Genomic DNA, 19697 nt, shown 5'->3' with positions numbered 1-19697 from the left:
CAGGACGTGCAGTTTTGTTACATAGGTATACATGTGCCATGGTGGTTTGCTGCACCCATCAACCCGTCATCTACATTAGGTATTTCTCCTAATGCTCTCCCTCCCCTAGCCCTCCACCCGCCGACAGGCCCCTGTGTGTGATGTTCCCCTCCCTGTGTCCATGTGTTCTAATTGTTCAACTCCCCCTTATGAGTGAGAACGTGAGGTATTCGGTTTTCTGTTCCTGTGTTAGTTTGTTGGGAATGGTGGTTTCCAGCTTCATCCATGTCCCTGCAAAGGACGTGACCTCATCCTTTTTTATGGCTGCATAGTATTCCATGGTGTACATGTGCCACATTTTCTTTATCCAGTCTATCATTGATGGGCATTTGGGTTGGTTCCAAGTCTTTGCTGTCGTGAATAGTGCTGCAGTAAACATATGTGTGCATGTGTCTTTATAGTAGAATGATTTATAGTTCTTTGGGTATATACCCAGTAATGGGATTGCTGGGTCAAATGGTATTTCTGGTTCTAGGTCCTTGAGGAATCGCCATGCTGTCTTCTACAATGGTTGAAGTAATCTACACTCCATTCAACAGTGTAAAAGCATTCCTATTTCTCCACATCCTCTCCAGCATCTGTTGTTTCCTGACTTTTTTTTTGTTTTGTTTTTGTTTTTTTATTTGAGACGGAGTCTTGCTCTGTCGCTCAGGCTGGAGTGCAGTGGCGTGATCTCGGCTCACTGCAAGCTCCGCCTCCCGGGTTCACGCCATTCCCCTGCCTCAGCCTCCCGCGTAGCTGGGACTACAGGTGCCCACCACCATGCCGAGCTAATTTTTTACATTTTTAGTAGAGGTGGTGTTTCACTGTGTTAGCCAGGATGGTCTTCATCTCCTGACCCCATGATCTGCCCGCCTCGGCCCCCCAAAGTGCTGGGACTACAGGCGTGAGCCATGGTACCTGGCCCCTGACTTTTTAATGATCACCATTCTAACTGGTGTGAGATGGTATCTCATTGTGGTTTTGATTTGCATTTCTCTAATGACCACTGATGATGAGCTTTTTTTCATGTGTTTGTTGGCCGTATCTATTGGGGAGGTTTTGTTGTTTCTTAGTTTTTTTTTAAAGAATTCTTTGTATGTTTGGAAAATTAGTCCTTTGGCTTTTTTTTTTTTTTTTTTTTGAGACAGAGTCTCGCTCTGTCGCCCAGGCTGGAGTGCAGTGGCGCAATCTCGGCTCACTGCAAGCTCCGCCTCCCGGGTTCACGCCATTCTCCTGCCTCAGCCTCCGAGTAGCTGGGACTACAGGCGCCCGCCACTGCGCCCGGCTAATTTTTTGTATTTTTTAGTAGAGACGGGGTTTCACCGTGGTCTCGATCTCCTGACCTCGTGATCCGCCCGCCTCGGCCTTTGGCTTTAATAGGAATTATACATATTTATTTATCTTTTAACGTTGCTTATGGATTTAAAAACAATCAAAAAGAAATTTTTAAAATGTGCTACATTTTCAAATTTCCTATTTGCTCTTTTCCTTAGTTCTGGGAAATCCTTAGTTATTATGGGTTGTAAATCTGCTTTTCTTCTGTTTTTCCCTTTTGTCTCTTTCTGAGGCTCATCTTTGCCTTCATCTTCATAGAGCCTTGAACTCTGTCTTCTCTTCTTCCTTTTAAGGATACTTGCATTGGATTTAGGGCCTACCCTAACTCAGGATGCTCTCCTCTCTAGAACCTTAACTTAATTACAACCACAAACACTCTTTTCCTAAACAAGGTCACATTCACAGTTTCACATTCACAGGTTCTGGGTGATGCCTTTCAGCCCACTTCAGCCATTCAACCTGCTACCCTATTTGTTTATCTGATTTTTCCCTCTAACGGTTGATGCCCCAAATTATAGCTTCAACACATTTGATCTGAATATTTAGTACTCTTGAAATACAGTTTTACGTTTCTCTCAAAAGGATAATTATTTTGTGCCTTCTGATATACAAGGTGTGAGTGTTGTCAACAGTTTTCCATGATTCACTCCATTCTGGGACTTGCAATAGCAAGCAACTGAGAACTTCTAATACTACTTAATTTTTATTTCTTCTGCTCCATAAACTTTTGATTTTTTAAAAAAGTATGTATAGTAAGTCTCACTCCTGTTTTTGTATTCCAGCATAAGCGATATACCAAACTAAAACTTGGTACTGTGTTAAATGGTAGCAATGGACATCAAAGACTTCCTTAACGGTGTTGAAATTCAAGAGGCGAGAGCTCCAAGTGGCGTTCCTAAGCATTGTCTATAGATCATGTGGCGGTAACGTCATAGTATAGAACAGAAATGGGTGTATATAAGCTTTATGACTTCGGTCAAGTTTTATATTTTTCATTTACTTACCTCCTAGAAAGTTTGAAATTTCAAAGATGTCAGCAGAAATACTGATTATGAATGGATTTTAGGTTTATAATGTTACGTGGTATTACGCATTTGCTAGGTTCCACAGTCCCCCATTTCAAAATTGAGTATAAAAGCTGTCTGCAGAGTAGATTTATTCATACTGATTCTGTTTTCTCGCACAAAATCCTTCAACACATCAAATAATGTGTAGACTGAATACATTAACTTGAGGTTGTAAACTATATTTTTAAGGTTACAGTTATAACTTTTTAAGTGTGATGAAATGTCTTCCTTTTTACTTTCCTCAATAAAATCTATTATTTCTCGTACTAAAGCTTTTATGACTGAGGAAATGACAGTCCTTTGGCCAAAGCATTCCTGAATTGCAGTGAGTGTAATTCAGCCACTACCCTGGCCATTCTTTATAAGCTACTCATGTTTGGGTTTCATTCTTTATTCAGAAACAGAACACTAATGTCACTGAGCTTGGTCGTTTGTGTAGTTTTCATTTCCCTGTTGTTTAGTTTATTTTAAATTCTTAGTCACTGCAAAGTTTGACAGCTTTGCTCATTAAAACGTAGTAATTAAATATAGAAAATTAAAACTAGCTGGAAAGGATCTCGGTAATCACTCTAATTTTTTTTTTTTTGGTCTTAAAAATGACGTTGAAGTCTACCTAGAAAAGTGAAGTGACTGTCACACAAACTGAATCATTTATTCCCTGTGGGGTTGCAGTTAAAACCCTAGACTCTGAATACAGCACCATTGTTATTTGCACTACTTTTAATGCCTGTGAAGTTTCTTTTTTTTTTTATATATACTTTTATTTTTCCGTGATTACAAACACAACTGAATATCAAATGCACAAAGTAAGAATTATATGGGGAAAAAAAATCAGATACGTTCATATATATATATCACCTTTTCAAGGCTACTTCCATCCAGAATAACCTTGGTTTGCCAGGGCCAATAGAAAGAAGTCACAAAATCGCCTTTAATCAAATTTGTGTGTTTGCTTTCTTCTATAATTCCAATACCTCCACCATCAACGACTTGAGATAGCTGCCAAGGTGTTATATAATCAGTGCCAGTGTCTTCATTCATTCTACAACGAAAGCTGTCACTTCACACTTGGAAGGTTGCACAGTGGCCAGGCAGAGGTGCTCCTCACTTCCCAGAAGGGGCGGCCGGGCAGAGGCGCTCCTCACTTCCCAGGCAGGGCGGCCGGGCAGGGGCGCTCCTCACTTCCCAGGCGGGGCGGCCGGGCAGGGGCGCTCCTCACTTCCCAGGCGGGGCGGCCGGGCAGGGGCGCTCCTCACTTCCCAGGCGGGGTGGCCGGGCAGGGGCGCTCCTCACTTCCCAGGCGGGGCGGCCGGGCAGGGGCGCTCCTCACTTCCCAGGCGGGGTGGCCGGGCAGGGGCGCTCCTCACTTCCCAGGCGGGGCGGTGGCTGGGCAGAGGCGCTCCTCACTTCCTAGACGGGGTGGCGGCCGGGCAGAGGCGCTCCTCACATCCCAGACGATGGGCGGCCAGGCAGAGACGCTCCTCACTTCCTAGACGGGGTGGCAGCTGGGCAGAGGTTGTAATCTTAGCACTTTGGGAGCCCAAGGCAGGCGGCTGGAAGGTGGAGGTTGTGGCGAGCCGAGATCATGCCACTGCACTCCAGCCTGGGCAACATTGAGCATTGAGTGAGCGAGACTCCGTCTGTAATCCCAGCACTTCAGGAGGCCGAGGTGGGCAGATCACTTGAGGTCAGGAGTTGGAGACCAGCCTGGCCAACACGGCGAAACCCCGTCTCCACCAAAAATACGAAAACCAGCCAGGCGTGGTGGTGTGCGCCTGCAATCCCAGGTATTTGGCAGGCCGAGGCAGGAGAATCACGGGAGCCTGAGGCAGGGAGGTTGCAGTGAGCCGAGATTATGCCACTGCACTCCAGCCTGGGCAACAGAGGGGGACCGTCTCAAAGAAAGAAAGGAAGGAGGGAGGGAAGGAAGGAAGGAAGGCAGTGCCTGTGAAGTTTCTAACGTCAGTCACTATATAAATATTTATTGAATATAAATAAATGTGACTCTTTAATTTCAAAGCATAAATTATTTACTTGTTTTTATTTCTAAGATAAACTCAGCCTCAAGCTGTACTTAGCAATTAAGATCCTTATATTTATTACCAGGAGGAAAAATACTTAAAAAATAAAAGTCTTATTTTAGAGATTTCAAAAGATATTGCAGTATTATAAAGAATAAAAGGTAACTTGACCAGGTGTGGTGGCTCACACTTGTAAACCCAGCATTTTGGGAGGCCGAGGAGGGCGGATCACCTGAGGTCAGGGGTTTGAGACCAGCCTGGCCAACATGGTGAAACCCCGTCTCTACTAAACATACAAAAATTAGCTGGGTATGGTGGTGGGCACTTATATTCCCAGCTACTTGGGAGGCTGAGGCACAAGAATCGCTTGAACCCGGGAGGCAGAGGTTGCAGTGAGCTGAGATTGTGCCACTGCACTGCAACCTGGGCGGCAAGATTAAGACTACATCAAAAAAAAAAAAAATACCCAAAACAGAAAAGCCCAAAAAGAATAAATTAATAGAAACCTCATCACTAAAATAGCAATCATATTGGTATGTTTTCTTCCCAATTATTATTATTATTGACTCTGCATAGTCAAAAATATCTTTCCAATCAGGGATATCAGTTTTGATGTTTGCTTTTTAAAAGCTTGTAAGCATTTTTCTCTTCATCAGGTTTCCTTTGAAAGAATCATTTTTATTGGAGGCGTACAATTTTGTTGTTTGGATGTATTATAATTTGTTTGACTCTTCTTATAACTGACCTCTTTGGGAGTTTCTAATTTTTGTCTGTTATACGTCATGCTGACATAAAGTCACTGGAAATACCTTTTGTCAGTTTGGTGAGTGCCGGCTCAGGATGGATACTGTTTGGGATAGCCAGGGTCATAGGCTCTTGGTATGCTTTGCCGGGCTGCTTGGGAAATGTTGCTCCAGAAGTGAGCTTTGAGTCCATGTGTGAGTCTCAATTCCCTTTTGCCTGTACTAACTGCCTTTTAAAAACAACAACAAATCCTTTGCGGTTTTGATGAGAGGAAATTGTATTTTAATCGGATTGTTTTTGATCGCCATGTTGTCTTGGTTCCAATGATTGAAGACTCATCCTTGCTTTAGTAACTAATAAACAGCTTTGTTGGGTGGTGGGGGGACAGAATACAATCCAGTAATATACTTGGATCGTAAGATACATCTGGACTTCAGAAAACATTTTTTAAAAAATTTGTTTATTTCAGTAGATTTTTGAGGGAACAGGTGGTGTCTGGTTACATGAATAAAGTGTTTAGTGGTGATTTCTGAGATTTCGGTGCACTCATCACCCGAGCAGTGTACACTGTACCCAGTATGTAGTCTTATCCCTCATCCACATCCCACCGTTTCCTCAAAGTCCATTGTATCTTTCTTATGCCTTTGCATTCTCGTAGCTTAACTCCCACTTGTGAGTAAGAACCATGTTTGATTTTCCGTTCTTGAGTTGACATGTCAGAAAACATTGAAATGAGGGAGGATGTGTGTCTTAGAACCAAGGAAACAGAATTTGAAACTTAATGGATACTCATTGAGTGTGTCATGCTTTTTCTAATTCCTTCTACTGTTCATGAGGTAGATTTTATTCTTCCCATTTTATCAGTAATGGAACTCTGTTACTGAGAGGAGGTGTGACTCACCTAAAATCAACATAACTTGAAAGTGATAGAGCTGGGGTCGAAACCCAGGTATGCTTCACTTTAGGAGTTCCTAAAAGAAAAGACTCTGGTATGTTAATCTGCAGGGATTTTAAAATTTCACTTAGATCAAAAGAAAATCAAATGTCAAATGGCTATTTTGTTTTAATACAAGGAATCCAAGTTTTTTTTAGACAAAATAATAATACCTGAAATCTTCTGACCCAGAGGTACGCTCCATTTACATTTGCATATACAAAGAAGTGCTGTGTTGCATTGTCTCAAGAAACACTAGCTCATGCTGTACCCATTGTGAAGGGTGCCCCTGAAAGTTATGCAACGCTGCGTGTGATGGAGAATTTTCTGCCCCAGATGCCTGTAGTGTGCCTCGTGACCAACATTAGCGTATGTTGAAGAACTTGGCGTTTGGAGTAGGAACTGCTGGGTTCAAAACCTGGGTCTGCCATTGGCTAGTGTAATCTTGGGCCCTTTACTTAACTCTTTTGTGCCTTGGTTTTCTCATTTTCCTTACCTTGGTATTCCCACTCCCCAATTCAGATAACTAGCATTTTCACCTCATTCGTGGATGCTCATTATTGATATTCAGGCTCCAAAAGCTACATAAAGTTACAAAGCCTAGAGAGAGTGCCAGATAATACGAAGTCTCTTCTCAGGCGAGTCCGACCTTTGGGATAGGCGCAACTATGATTTCTTTGAGTCAGTTTTTGTTTTCAATTTATTTTTGATAAACATTGTCCTAAAGCATGAGATATGATACTATGATTCAGCTACCTGTGTTTGTCTGTGAGTGCATGTGAAAAGCATATTTTTACACAAATGGACAGTAGATTTGTATATTGTTAAATTACAAATAATATTCAGCCTTATTGAAATGATATCTAGAAGATACCTTATTTCTTGTCAGTATTTTACAAGATCATAGGTTATGCATTTTTCTGGTAAGTTTCCAGTTTAAAAATGTGTATTCAACTTGCATAATTTGATTAATTATATAAATGTGCATGGTATGGTATTCTTTATGCTTATGTTGAACTTAGAGCTATTACATATTGACTTTTCTCTCTTACAGTTTTGATTATGTGTGATAGAAATAATTTAGATGTGACAAGATGCATGAGTAAACTACTTTAAATAGTTGGTTTCTCAGAGAAAGGGGAAGACACTCACTTTTTTTCAGCCATCTCAAACATTCTGGCTAATAAATGATGTCTTAGAATTCCTCATAGGTTTAAACATAATAAGCTAAATTACTTTAATATTGGTAGTGTATATTAGGCAACTTATTTTTTTTTTTTGATATTTTTTAGGATTCTGAGTAACAATAAGATATCCGAGCTGAAGAATGGCTCATTTTCTGGGTTAAGTCTCCTTGAAAGATTGTGAGTATTCTTTAATTATCATCTCATTAGTATTTTGTTTAACGCATTTTCGTTGTAAATCTTCATTGTAAATCTGTGACTAAACTCCCAACTATTCAAAATAAAAATTGAGTTTTTCTAACATTTTTTAATGAAAAATTTTAAGAATTTTATTCTAAAAAGCAAGTAACTATCTAAATTCTGTAAAGGGCCAGATAGTAAGTAAATTGGGTTTTCACACCTGGCCACAAGTGACTCACCTCTGCCGTTGAAGTGTGAATGCAGCCTTAGATAATAAGCCAATGAGTATTGCCTAAGACAATACTTAGGAATGATAAATGACTTGATGTGGATGTCTTCCATTAAATCTTTACTTATACCAGAGGTCATGGACCATACTTTGTTGACTTTAAGTATGCTAGCTTGAAGCATCGATGCTGTGTTGAAATTCTGTATACTGAAATATGTATGCCATGTTAAGCCATTCTTGCATTGCTATAGAGAAATACCTGATACTGGGTAATCTATAAAGAAAAGAAGTTTAATTGATTTGCGATTCCGCAGCTGTATGGGAAGCATGGAGCTGGCATCTGCTCGGCTTCTAAGGAGGCCTCAGGAAGCTTACAATCATGGTGGAAGGCCAAGCTTGCACGTCACATGGCAAAAACAGTAGCGTGGATGTGACGTCAAGGGGAAAAATGCTTGTATAAACTTTGATATTTTATTCAGATGTCTTTGACTGTGATATATTTGTAAATATATATTTTTCTTAGTGATTAGGTCTAGTTTTGCTTATGATATATTACAGGTAGCACTCATTTTTGCTTTGGTGAGTTTCAGATAATGGACATTTAATTTACTTGTATTCTGAATGCTATTCTGGGATCACATTTCAAATTCCCCTGTTAACTCATGCATTTAGGATAAAATTTCCCAATACATAAGGGAGCTACACTGTGAGACGTCTCTGTTTCTGTGGAATAACACACTGTCCTCATTTTTCTCAATTCTCTTTGCTCAGCTTCACTTTCTCCACTTCTCTGCCTGGCTTTTTCTTGACTCTTTCACCTAGAGGCTTCTCCTGCGATTGAACTCACGCAGGACTTCATTGCTTAGGTTCCCGATGTGTATGTAAATATATGTGATCTAGTGTTCTTCATTTCTTTATGCATGTCTCGGTTCTTTTCTTTTAGATCAGATGTCTTTAAGTTAGGTTATATACGTGTGTGTGTATGTATGTGTGTGTCTATATATATATATACAGAAACACAGGAATATTTTTAAATGTTCTTGGCACAGTCGTAGCACTTTATTTGAATATTCCTATCATGTTCCATGTCGTCCATGTGCTTTAGAGTATGCTGATCACACCCTTGGCCCTAGGCCTGCCTCAGCTAAGGACGGTCCTTCACACACATTCCATGGTCACTACTGGTTCAGGAATGGACATTTGGGATTATCAGGAAAGCAGACAGGAAGCCTGGGAGGACCTGTCAAAGCAAGACTGCCTTGGATCATTGTGTGAGACAGTACATTCCTATTATGTTTTCTGTTCCCTGCAAAGAAAAGTTACTGGGTTGACAGATACCATTTGCATATAACACAGTGTCAGGCATTTAGTATGTGCTTAGTTGATAATGAAAGGCATTAGTGTGGTCTTCCCTTTCCAAAAGGAGGATGGCAGGCACTCCTAGTTTATAAATAGTGTCTGTTGTGTTTAGAAACACATTTTATTTTTGGCACCTAAGATTGATGTGGCTGTTCACGCACACCATAAAAAGTATAGACAGCATAGCTAATGTTCTGTGCTGTGGTGTGAATTACTAGCCTTTTTGCATCTATTTCTTAATTTCCCTTGTCTTTGACCTTATTTTCAGCCATTTAAAGCTAACAAATCTCTGTACATGTTAGAAACAAATTAAGTAGCCATTTTGGGTGATACTAAGGTGCTGTGATTGTTTTTAGCCAGGGGTCTGTTTATTCATGAATCCCAAAGTACTTTCTCACTCCTTTGTTGGGACCACAGAGATAAATATACAGATAAGGGACTTTGAAAGACCATTTTATTAGTGGGAGCTTCAGTGTGAAAACCCAGTGTTGACGCTGGGACCTGGGCCTCTTGTGTTAGAGAACATCTTTATCTACACTGGCCCTAAGCTCAGCATATCCAAAGTACACACACATCAAGGTCCAGACCAGAGTCCCGGCCTCAGTCCGACAGTGTGTGGTGGGGGCGTGCATGCCCAGTTGGGATCTGCCTCCCGTACTGCCTTTGTGGGAGAGCAGCCCACTTTAGAAAGAAAGAAAAAGTGATGAAAAGGCTGGGCCCTTTTTTCCCCTGTTTATACTTACTTTATTTTAAAGAGGTTTGTTACATGTCATGAGGGTTTGTTGTACCTATTATTTCATCACTCAGGTATTAAACCCAGTACCCAAAAGTTGTCTATTCTGCTTCTCTGCCTCCTCCCATCCTCTCCCCTCAAGTAGGCCCCAGCATCTGTTGTTTCCTTCTTTGTGTTGGTAAGTTCTTATCATTTAGCTCCCCCTTATAAGTGGGAACATAAGGTATTTGGTTTTCTGTTCCTGTGTTAGTTTGCTAAGGATAATAAAGGCTGGGCTCTTAGCTGCTCTGCTCTGGCCCTGGGAGGGAGACACTCGGTGCTCCCTGCTCCTCCAGAGGAGCAGACTTTATTCCTTCAGCACTGACTGTTCCTGTGCGTCTCTCTTTATGTCTTCCATATGAAAGCCTGAGAGTGTTCTTGGCTCCAGTACTGGGGTGGAAGCCACCCCATCCACCCACTCCTGCTTTCAGCAACCCTCAGCCAGTGACTGATAGCAGATGATGGATAACTACCCTGCCTGCCTCACCTGTCAGGTGGGGCTGCCCTGAAGTGCCTTCTCCACTGGCTTCAGAGTCCCCAGGGACTGAGTCTCAGGTACCTCAGTGGTAACGTCTTCAGCAGCTCACCTTGTCGGACATCATTCTCTTGTCTCACTTCCCACTTTTCTACTGGTGCATTCTGGGGTCACCCCCTGAGTAAAGTCATTATTTTCACCCTTGTCTGGGAGAATTCCACCTAAGAGACACAACCGGCCAAGTAACATGTTTGCCGTTCAGATTTGCCTAGTTAGAGAGTCCTGAAAATGAGAACAGAATAACCAGACAACTTGAAAATACAGCAGCTACGATATGGTGTAAAAGACGGTTGGCAGAACAAGGAATTACACCAAGGTGAGAACTTCAAAGCTGTGGCCTTGAAATTACTGGAGGCAAGTCACGCAGAATAAAGGTTAGGGTTTTGTAGGGTAAGGTGGCTAGAGTGGGCTGAGATAGTAAGAGCTGGCTCCGTTGAACTAATGAACATGACCCATCGTTTGTTTCTGATCTTGCCCCATGTAGGAAGATAGCAGTGTGTGTGTGTGCTTTATTTTCATAGGAATATTTAGTTTGAGTTTTTTTTTTTTAATTTAGAAGCTTGGATTTGGGGTTTTATTTTTTATGACAAAGTAACTAAATCCTGATGGTGTCTTGGAAGCTAGTTTTCTAGTTGTGGTTCACCTTTTTGAAGGTAGTTTGCTTTATTTTAGAAGTCTATGCAGTAGATAACTGATGCCTATGTATGTTTCATATTAATTAAAATCATGTAAAGATAGTTAGCTTAATATGAAGGTTTGGCACAAATATTGCCTCAACAGGTAATGAGTCTTTTCCATGTAGCTGATTGAAATTTATTCAACAAATATTTAAGGTGCGCACACTGTGCTAGGCTTGGGATTTATGGAACATATGCAGTAATGGGGAGAAACATAGGATATACACAGTAAGCAAATCTCAAGTACTGTGGATAAAGACAATGTGTAAGAGGATACCAAGTTTGGGAGTGCCAGCACTGTGAATGTCTGCCAGTTTGTGGTGGCATGGGATGAAATTTAGAAAGCCTTTGAAGACAGAGCCTTGCTCATGCTGGATGAGATGGTTTGGGATGGGGTGGAAGTAGGGAGCCGTGTCAGGTCTCAGGTAATTTAAAGCTCATACTCTCTGTTTAGAGACCAGTGCCCTAGACTAGACCATGGTTATCAAACTTCATGTGCATCAGAATCCCCTGTGGTTTTATGAAGGCACAGATTACGGTATCCTATACCACACTGAATGTGGGATAGGTTGACTTTTGAGATGGCTGTTAGGCTTCCAGATGGAGACATTGAGAACTCAAAGAAGTGGTATGTTTGGGCTAGAGTTACAAATTTGAGTCTAGGGACTTAAAGCTGTAGGTGGCGATGAGATTGTCTAGGAGAAAGCATAGTGTGGGAAGAAGTGAGTGTGTGTCAAGCACCAGTTGGTCTGATAAATACAGTGAGGATTCATTCATTCAGCGAAGTGATCGGGAGTTACTGTGTGTTGGACATTTTTCAAGTGAAGAAGACAAGTAGTGTATACTCTCTGCCTCATGTAACTTACAGTCTAGTGATTGAGAAAATAGACAATAAATGAAATGATTCAGACAAGTAAAGAAGATGATAGATTGTGGTAAGTGCCATGGAGCAAAACCAATTAGGAGGGGGGCTCTCTGTGGGTTGAGGGTGTCCTCGGTTTTCAGTAGAGTGTGCGGGGACACCTCCTCCAGGAGGAAAGCACAGAACAGAGGGAGATGAGGAGGGAAGTGAGCAGACATCTGCAGGAAGAGTACATAGGCCCCTCTGTCACATCAACCAAGGGGTCTTTTTTTTTTCCCAGATAATTGATGTTTTGGATCCTTGATCTTATAGGCCTCATGCTGTTAGGCTACTAAACTTGCATAATAATAGTCCCTGTTGGCCTACTTGCTAAAAAACATTATTATTAGAAGATAGAATTATCTAAAATTTGTACTTCCTATAAATTTTCCCCTTGGTTTTTTGGTAGATAACTTTTTTAGATTGTTTTTAGCACTGAGACTTTTATATCCATCATCCATCCATTCACTAGTCTATAGCCTTCCTTCCTAATTTCTTCCATCTCTTTTTTTTGAGACAATCTCTTGCTCTGTTGCCCAAGCTGGAGTGTGGTGGCATGATCTTGGCTTCCTGCAACTTCCACCTCCCAGGTTCAAGCGATTCTCCTGTCTCAGCCTCCCAAGCAGCTGGGATTACAGGTGTGTGCCACCATGCCCAGCTAATTTTTGTATTTTGGGTAGAGATGGGGTTTCACCATGTTGGCCAGGTTGGTCTCAAACTCCTGACCTCAAGTGATCTGTCTGCCTCAGCCTCCGAAAGTGCTGGGATTACAGACATGAACCACCGTGCTGAGTCCCATATCTGTCTTCATTTTATGGAATTGACATTCTTGTATTGTGCTATGTATTTGGTTACCAGTATTTAGTGACGTGCCTCCCCTGTATTCTCTTCACTGCTGACACTACAGTTGCCTACTGGTCAGTGTGTTTGACTTTCCAATGTTAATCCTACCCCTAGGCCGCTAAGGTAATTCAGCATCTCTTCCAGCTATTGACAGAGTTTGTCCTAGTCAATAAGAGATGAGGAGCAGAGCAGCCTGCTGTGGGGTTTGGAGAAAGATTTCCTAGCTTTTAAGGAGAGATACGAGAAGAAAGTCTGTTCCTTTTTATGACTTTGTGGTTGGAAGTGATTTCTGAACCTGGGATACCATATTGTAAGTGAGGCTCAGCCTGAAGGCACAGTTACATTCTGAGTATGGTGGATCTGAGAGATGCATGGAACCAACCACAAAGGCCCAACTTCTTGATTTCCTGTAATGCCAGATAATTACTTTTGTGATTGGTGAAGCTATTTTCAGTTGAGGGTTCTGATACTTGTAGTTAAAGGCATCTTACCTGGTATACTTCATGTTCTTTCCTATAGGAGGTAGTTCTTTTACCAAGAACTTAAAATATTCCTTTAGTTCTATTTAAGCAATTCTTGTGCTTTTTTTCATTTATGCTTTAATGATCCAATGTATTCAGATTTAGCCATACATCCTGAAGTCAGACTCCTGTTTACTAGGGAAGCTGTGGGTTGGTGGGGGAAAAAGGGGATGTTAAATGAGAGAATCTGACTATAAATATCTTTTGGCAATGCCTGATTAATATGGCTGTTATTAAATGTTATATAATATGTCGAGTTTTTTATTAAAGAAAAAGTACATCTTTAAATCATATTACAGAACTCAGTTATTCATGAGAGGTATTTTGTAGAAACAAATGCAGTTCATCATTGACTCCAAATTGATATACTGCTTTAGCTAACTAACTCAGTTCCTGTTGTAGATGCTGTTTAAAATCTGAAAAGGGAAACGTGTGTTTTAAAAAAATGGAACTGACATTATATATTTCTATTTACAGAGCTTTTTAGCTTATGCAAAACAAGTCAAAAACATAAAGGTTGAATTTTTTCATAAAATAATCTTGTTGAAATGAGGGTCAGTTGGGGAGTTGCAGGGAGGGAGATAGGAACTAATAAGTCAGTCCTGATGATTAACTGTACCTCCTGGGACTTAAAATGCTGGGGATCAAACATTTGATTATGAAAATTTTTAAACATACGGAAGAATTGAAAGGGCAATGCCATAATCTTTCATATTACCAATTTACTTACCCAGATTCAACAATTCAGTAATTATTAACAATATGCCATCATTTTTTCTTCTGTATTGGAATATGCTTACATATGTTTGGTGAATTATTTGAAGGTCAACTACAGACGTCATGACTGTCTACTTTTATGGAGAAATGGAAATGATTAGTAATGAGATACCACATTCTCTGCATTATCTGGCTTTATGAATAGCCTTGTGATTTTGTAGCCAACCATAACTTACTAAAAACATTTTTATAGAAAGGTTAATGTAATTCTGTCTCCTAGCCTTGGTGTGTTCTTTCGTCCATGAACATATCCATCCACACACTCTGTATTGCATGTCGCCCCCTCACTGAGTGGAGCAGAGCCTGCTCTTGTGGAACCTGTGGTCTTTCAGTGAGGACAGTTGAAGTAACTGAGGTGCACTTGGTACAGCGTGATAAGAGATGCCACAGGACAGGGCGCAGAGTGCTGTTCACAGGTTTTTTTTTTTTTTTTTTTTTGAGACGGAGTCTTGATCTGTCGCCAAGCTGGAGTGCAGTGGTGTGATCTCGGCTCACTGCAGCCTCTCCTCCGGGGTTTAAGCCTCAGCCTCCAGAGCAGCTGGGACTACAGGCATGCGCTACCATGCCTGGCTAATTTTTGTATTTTTAGTAGAGACGGGGTTTCACCATGTTGGCCAGGCTGGTCTCGAACTCCTGATGTCAGGTGATCCACCTGCCTTGGCTTCCCAAAGTGCTGGGATTATAGGCGTGAGCCATTGCGCCCAGCATTCACAGGTATTTTTCTGGAGGAAGGAATGGAGTTTCACCCAAGGCCTCAAGGATACGTGGGTGAAGAGGGATGGAGGTGAAGTTGTGAGTTGGAGATTGAGATGCATTCGGGACAGGGAATCCCAAGTGCAGAGGTCTAGAGGTGAGAGGAAATACCCTTTCTAGAAACGTCTTGCAGTATGACTGGTATAAATGAAGAGAGACAGGGTGAGTGTTAAGGGAAGGTGTTGAGCAGATGGGAAGTGAGAGTTGGCGAAGGAAAGGTGGGCAAGGCTGGGACCATGGGTAGCCTCGGAAGTTACCTTAACACACCAGAACTTCCTTCTGAGGGCCTGTGGATCTTTTTGAGGTTTAAATCAGAGCAGAGACTTGATCAAGTCTGTGTTTAAAAAGATCACTTCAAATGGAGAATCAGACACAGGTGAGAACTTGTGTGGCTTACAACCTGGGCTAGGGTGATGATAATGACCAGGACAGAGAGGCAGTGACTTTGAGGCCTAGTTGGAAGGCTGCGGGCTACCACATAAAATAACTTAGTTTTTCAAACATATGGAGAAGTTGAAAGAAAGTTATCTCCAGCAACTCAACTTGATCATGGCCAACTTTTCAGTGTGTTTGGTTTACCTGTTTTCCTATTATTTTAGCTATAAATTTACTTGGTTCCTTTAGTAAATCTCCACTCTGTCAGTCAGAAAGATACACTTAAATCCTGGCCACTTATTAAGATCAAGAACTTGGCCAAATTTCTTAATCTTTCTGCACATGAGTTTCCTCATCTGAAACAATGACACTGCCTCCTAGAGTGATTATAAGGTCTTAATGGTCTGATAAGTGATAGACACCAACTCACTATATTTAGTGGTTTGTGCTTCCAGACAGCCTAGAGTTAGAGGTGGATTTCAGGCTGGGCTGGATCCAGGGGCTCACCATTTTTCTCTTTTCCCATCTGTTGGCTTCTTCAGATTGTAGCAACATGGCCGTTAGCAGCTCCAGGCTCAGATCTTGACCTCTTATCAAACCAGTGGGAATGTTTATGCTCATCCTTCCCTCTCCCACAAGTCCTAGGTTTAGTTAGACCAAAGTCGTATAATTGCTAAGGCCAGAGTATTTGAAAATCTGCACAAGGTTGATCAGGTGTCATGCCTGAAGGGATGGTGTTGAAAATTTGGGGGCACTACCTGTACCATATGGAGAAGTAGAGGTGTTTCCACCTTAAAGCAATGGAGAAGGCTGCTCCCCTCACCAAAAAAATTAAACATTAAATAATTGATAGCAATAATTATAGTGTTATTACTATTAAATTTTGAAATCCTTGATAGTTGCAAACCTTTCCCACCTTCGCTCACTGTAGAAGTTTTAAATTTTTGGATGGCTTCTGGTTTACACCTTCCTGCTATTTGTCCTTAGAATGGAGTGGGCAGAGTTTCCTTAGGTCTCTGCTTGGCCTGGGTGCCAGCTAGTTCACATTACCAGGCTGATATCTTAATCTGCATTTTCCCAGAAGCAGGTCCCCAGGTGAGCCTTCAGTGTAGTGATTTGGTTGGGAGGTTTGCCCAACAGCCCTCATATTTGGTGCTGGACCATGAGAAGCAAGGGCAGCCGTTAGGACAGTGTCTTCCCAAGCAGCTCCTGCGGCAGGCAGCTGATACTGGGGACTGCTGGGAGCCAGCAAGGAGCACACTGAGACCCCCCAGGCCTCTGGGATATCCTGTTTTCCTCCCGGGTGAGGACTCTTCCTATGGCCATTCATGCCCTTTACCTCTGACCTTCATGGGTTGACTCTCAGGAGGTGCCCAGGAGAAAGCTGCATGGGGAAGAATTGCAGGTAGAGGGACCACAGGTGTGAGCGCTGCCATGCTGTCAGTGTCTGCTGCAGCAGGTGCCTGGAGATAAGGGATGCTGGGGCCATGGCGTTCACAGCAGGGAACTTATCCTCTGCATAATATTCCTCTTTCTGTTGAAATTGCTACACCAGGGACCATCTTTTTACTCCAAGTTAAGAGGAGAACTTAAAAGCTGGTTGGAAGTCCAGAAAAAAGGATGGGATTTGTGAGTTTACCTGACCACTAAGACCTTTGCTGACCATTTAAATGTATTTTGTGAAGCTTCCTGACTTTTTCAGATCTTTTCAGATACTTTATTTAGAAAATGTCTTAGAGGCCAGGGTGCAAAAACCCAAAAAGTTAGGGTAGTTACCAGCATTGACAAAGCTGTTTTCTTCTTGTGGAATATGAAGTTTTCAGAATTCTGATTAATGAAATACCTATCCAGTGATGGTAATCAGAGCATAGATTTTATACTGATGTTTAATAATCATTTTGTTTTTTAAAATATTGTGAAGTATTGGGGGTGGTGGTTGCAGGGAGTTTGGTTTTATTTAGAAAAACCTGGCTCTGATTGTGGGGAGGTGGTAGAATTGCAATCCCAACCTTAGCTACTTAGGAGTACCTGTGTGTTAAAATGAGGATGAGATGCAAGAAAGACCATAGAATTTGCTGGAGGCCACAGTGATCCCAGGATTCACAGGTTGCATTTCCAGAGCAGTGTTCTTGAGAATTTCTAGTTCAATCTCTATCACCAGGTGTTAAACAGCACACATAGCGTGGAAGCCACAGTGCCACTGACACATCAAAAATGCTGGGCTTAACGGTAAATGAATGACAACCGCTGCTGCTGAGCAAAGGGCCAACCTCCTCAGGATGCTTCTGTGAAATTTCTGGGGAATCCAGCTAGTAACCAACTTTGATGTTGTAACTTTTGCTATATTGCTAGAATGAGCCTGAGAGAAAACTCACATGTTATGAGGCATGCCATGTACAGCAGTTCACTTTCATTAGCTGGTGGGACAGTAACGTTGAATGTGCCTGTGATTGGACGGAAGAAAACACATGAATCTGTGCTCATTGCAGCCAGACTTCCTTGGAGTCTTTTTCTGTAGCATAGGTAGGGAAGGGATGCCTGCTGCTTTCTGATTTGGAGAGGATGGAGAAGGCAAACTGAGGATTTTTCTCTAAATAATTTAGACTGCCCGGGCACACGTGAGCATGGCCATGACGGAGCAATTGTTATTAAAGAGCCTGGCACAGTGTTGTGCTGGCAGGTGGCGCCAGTGGTCCAGGGTCTACTTCCAGGAAGGTCTTGTACGTTTCAAGTAAGTAAGGGACTGAGGAACCCTGGAGGTACTGGTTACTTTGGCTTGTACTGAGCATTTCTCTACATGTCTGTTTTGTTTCACCAATGGCATGTGCATCCTTAAATGAAGAGTAGTGTTGGAAGCTTACACGTGGCTGTATAAAGAATGGGCAAGGTTGCTACTGTTATGTAAGGATGTCAGGAGAAGAAAAACTGAAAAGAGTTTCAGTTCTCCATATGGCTTCAGCTTCTCTGGGAGATGAGCAGAGGCCACTCTGGCTTCAGTAGACGAGGTTGTAGGTAAGTCTTGACAAACAGACCCAGCTGAGGGTGTCCCATAAAGTGGAAGTGTGGGCCAGCCACTGGCAAGAGTGTGGTCTAGGGAAAGGGACTGTATTTAGACTGTCAGCTCTCCACAGAGGTCTAGCCAAACACTTGTATAGAAAACTGGTGAGTCCCCAGCTGAGCCCAGCGACCAGGAGGGGAGCTGTAGCCGTAGCGTGTCTGCAAAACCACACAAGTAGAGGGATGTGGCTGAGACACTCACTGCTGCCTCCCACCCCCAAGTAGTAGTGCTCTTGCATGGACGTGCCAGCATACTTGAGAAGAACAGGATAAATGGTGATTGCTATCAAATACCACGTGGTATGAAGCTTGTGCATCTTTGCTTTGAGCTATATATTGTGTTTTATCACACATTTATTTTATATCCTCACCTCATAGAAAACCTAACCATAGGCCAAGTGCAGTGACTCACGCCTGTAATCCCAGCACTTTGAAAGACTGAGGCAGGCAGATTGCTTGAGGTCAGTAGTTCGAGACCAGCCTGGCCAACATGGCAAAACCCTGTCTCTACAAAAAATACAAAAAATTATCCAGGTATGGTGACAGGCGCCTGTAACCCCCTCTACTCAGGAGGCTGAGGCACGAGAATTGCTTGAGCCTAGGAGGTGGAGGTTGCAGTGAGTCAGGATCACGCCACTGCACTCCAGCCTGGGTGACAGAGCAAGACTCCGTCTCAAATGACAACAACGACAACAACAACAACAACAACAACAACAAACCCCCAAAAAACCTAAATATAGAAGGCCAGGGAAGGGAAAATATATGAATTTTAGAGTGTGTATTTTTGAAGATGGTTTTTAAAAATTCAACTGAATGATGTTTGTCACAATTGTAATTAGATTTACTTTGATATTCAAAGTATGGCATACTAAGGAAGAAATTATAGAAATAATGTATATGATTGTAGTTCAGTGATAATTGTGAAGTTGAATAATATTAGGTCACATATTTCTTTTATGATGTATATTTTTATTGTTTTATTGACCAAACCAAAAGGCTTTGGAGCCAGATCTGTCAAATTTGCATTCTGACTCTCCCTTTTACTACTGGGTTGATCTTGGCTTAGCCCTTTTGGCTTCAGTTTCCTCCTCTTATTATTATACTTTTGTTTTCTTTGTATAGCAGGTAAGTGTATTGTGCCTGAATACTTATTGCAGTGTTGATATGTGAATAACTTTTATTTTATTTTTAACAGGGACCTCCGAAACAATCTTATTAGTAGTATAGATCCAGGTGCCTTCTGGGGACTGTCATCTCTAAAAAGATTGTAAGTATTTGAATTGCTTGCTTATGAGTTTGAATTGTTGCTTGTATAAATAGCTGTCAACTTACTTTAACATGATGAAAAATGGACATTTAATAAGTTTTTGAGCTTTACCTGGCCAGGTCCCTGATACAGAAACAGAAAGAGG

The 19697-nt window shown here is 41.8% G+C and overlaps 1 protein-coding gene across 2 annotated transcripts in view; it reads left to right on the top strand.

Moving 5' to 3' along the window:
- The window catches only part of ADGRA3 (adhesion G protein-coupled receptor A3), a 130610-nt gene that overhangs the window by 35601 nt on the left and 75312 nt on the right, over positions 1-19697 (top strand). For both annotated transcript variants that reach the window (XM_055246080.1, XM_055246081.2), the window contains exons 2-3: positions 7415-7486; positions 19481-19552. In XM_055246080.1, coding sequence (XP_055102055.1) covers positions 7415-7486; positions 19481-19552 — 144 coding nt within the window. The remainder of the gene's footprint in view (positions 1-7414; positions 7487-19480; positions 19553-19697) is intronic.

This window comes from Symphalangus syndactylus, chromosome 16 (genome assembly GCF_028878055.3).
Source record: "Symphalangus syndactylus isolate Jambi chromosome 16, NHGRI_mSymSyn1-v2.1_pri, whole genome shotgun sequence".
Taxonomy (NCBI): Eukaryota; Metazoa; Chordata; class Mammalia; order Primates; family Hylobatidae; genus Symphalangus; species Symphalangus syndactylus.
Note: the sequence above shows the minus strand (reverse complement) of the source record. Positions and strands in the feature narration are given on the sequence as shown.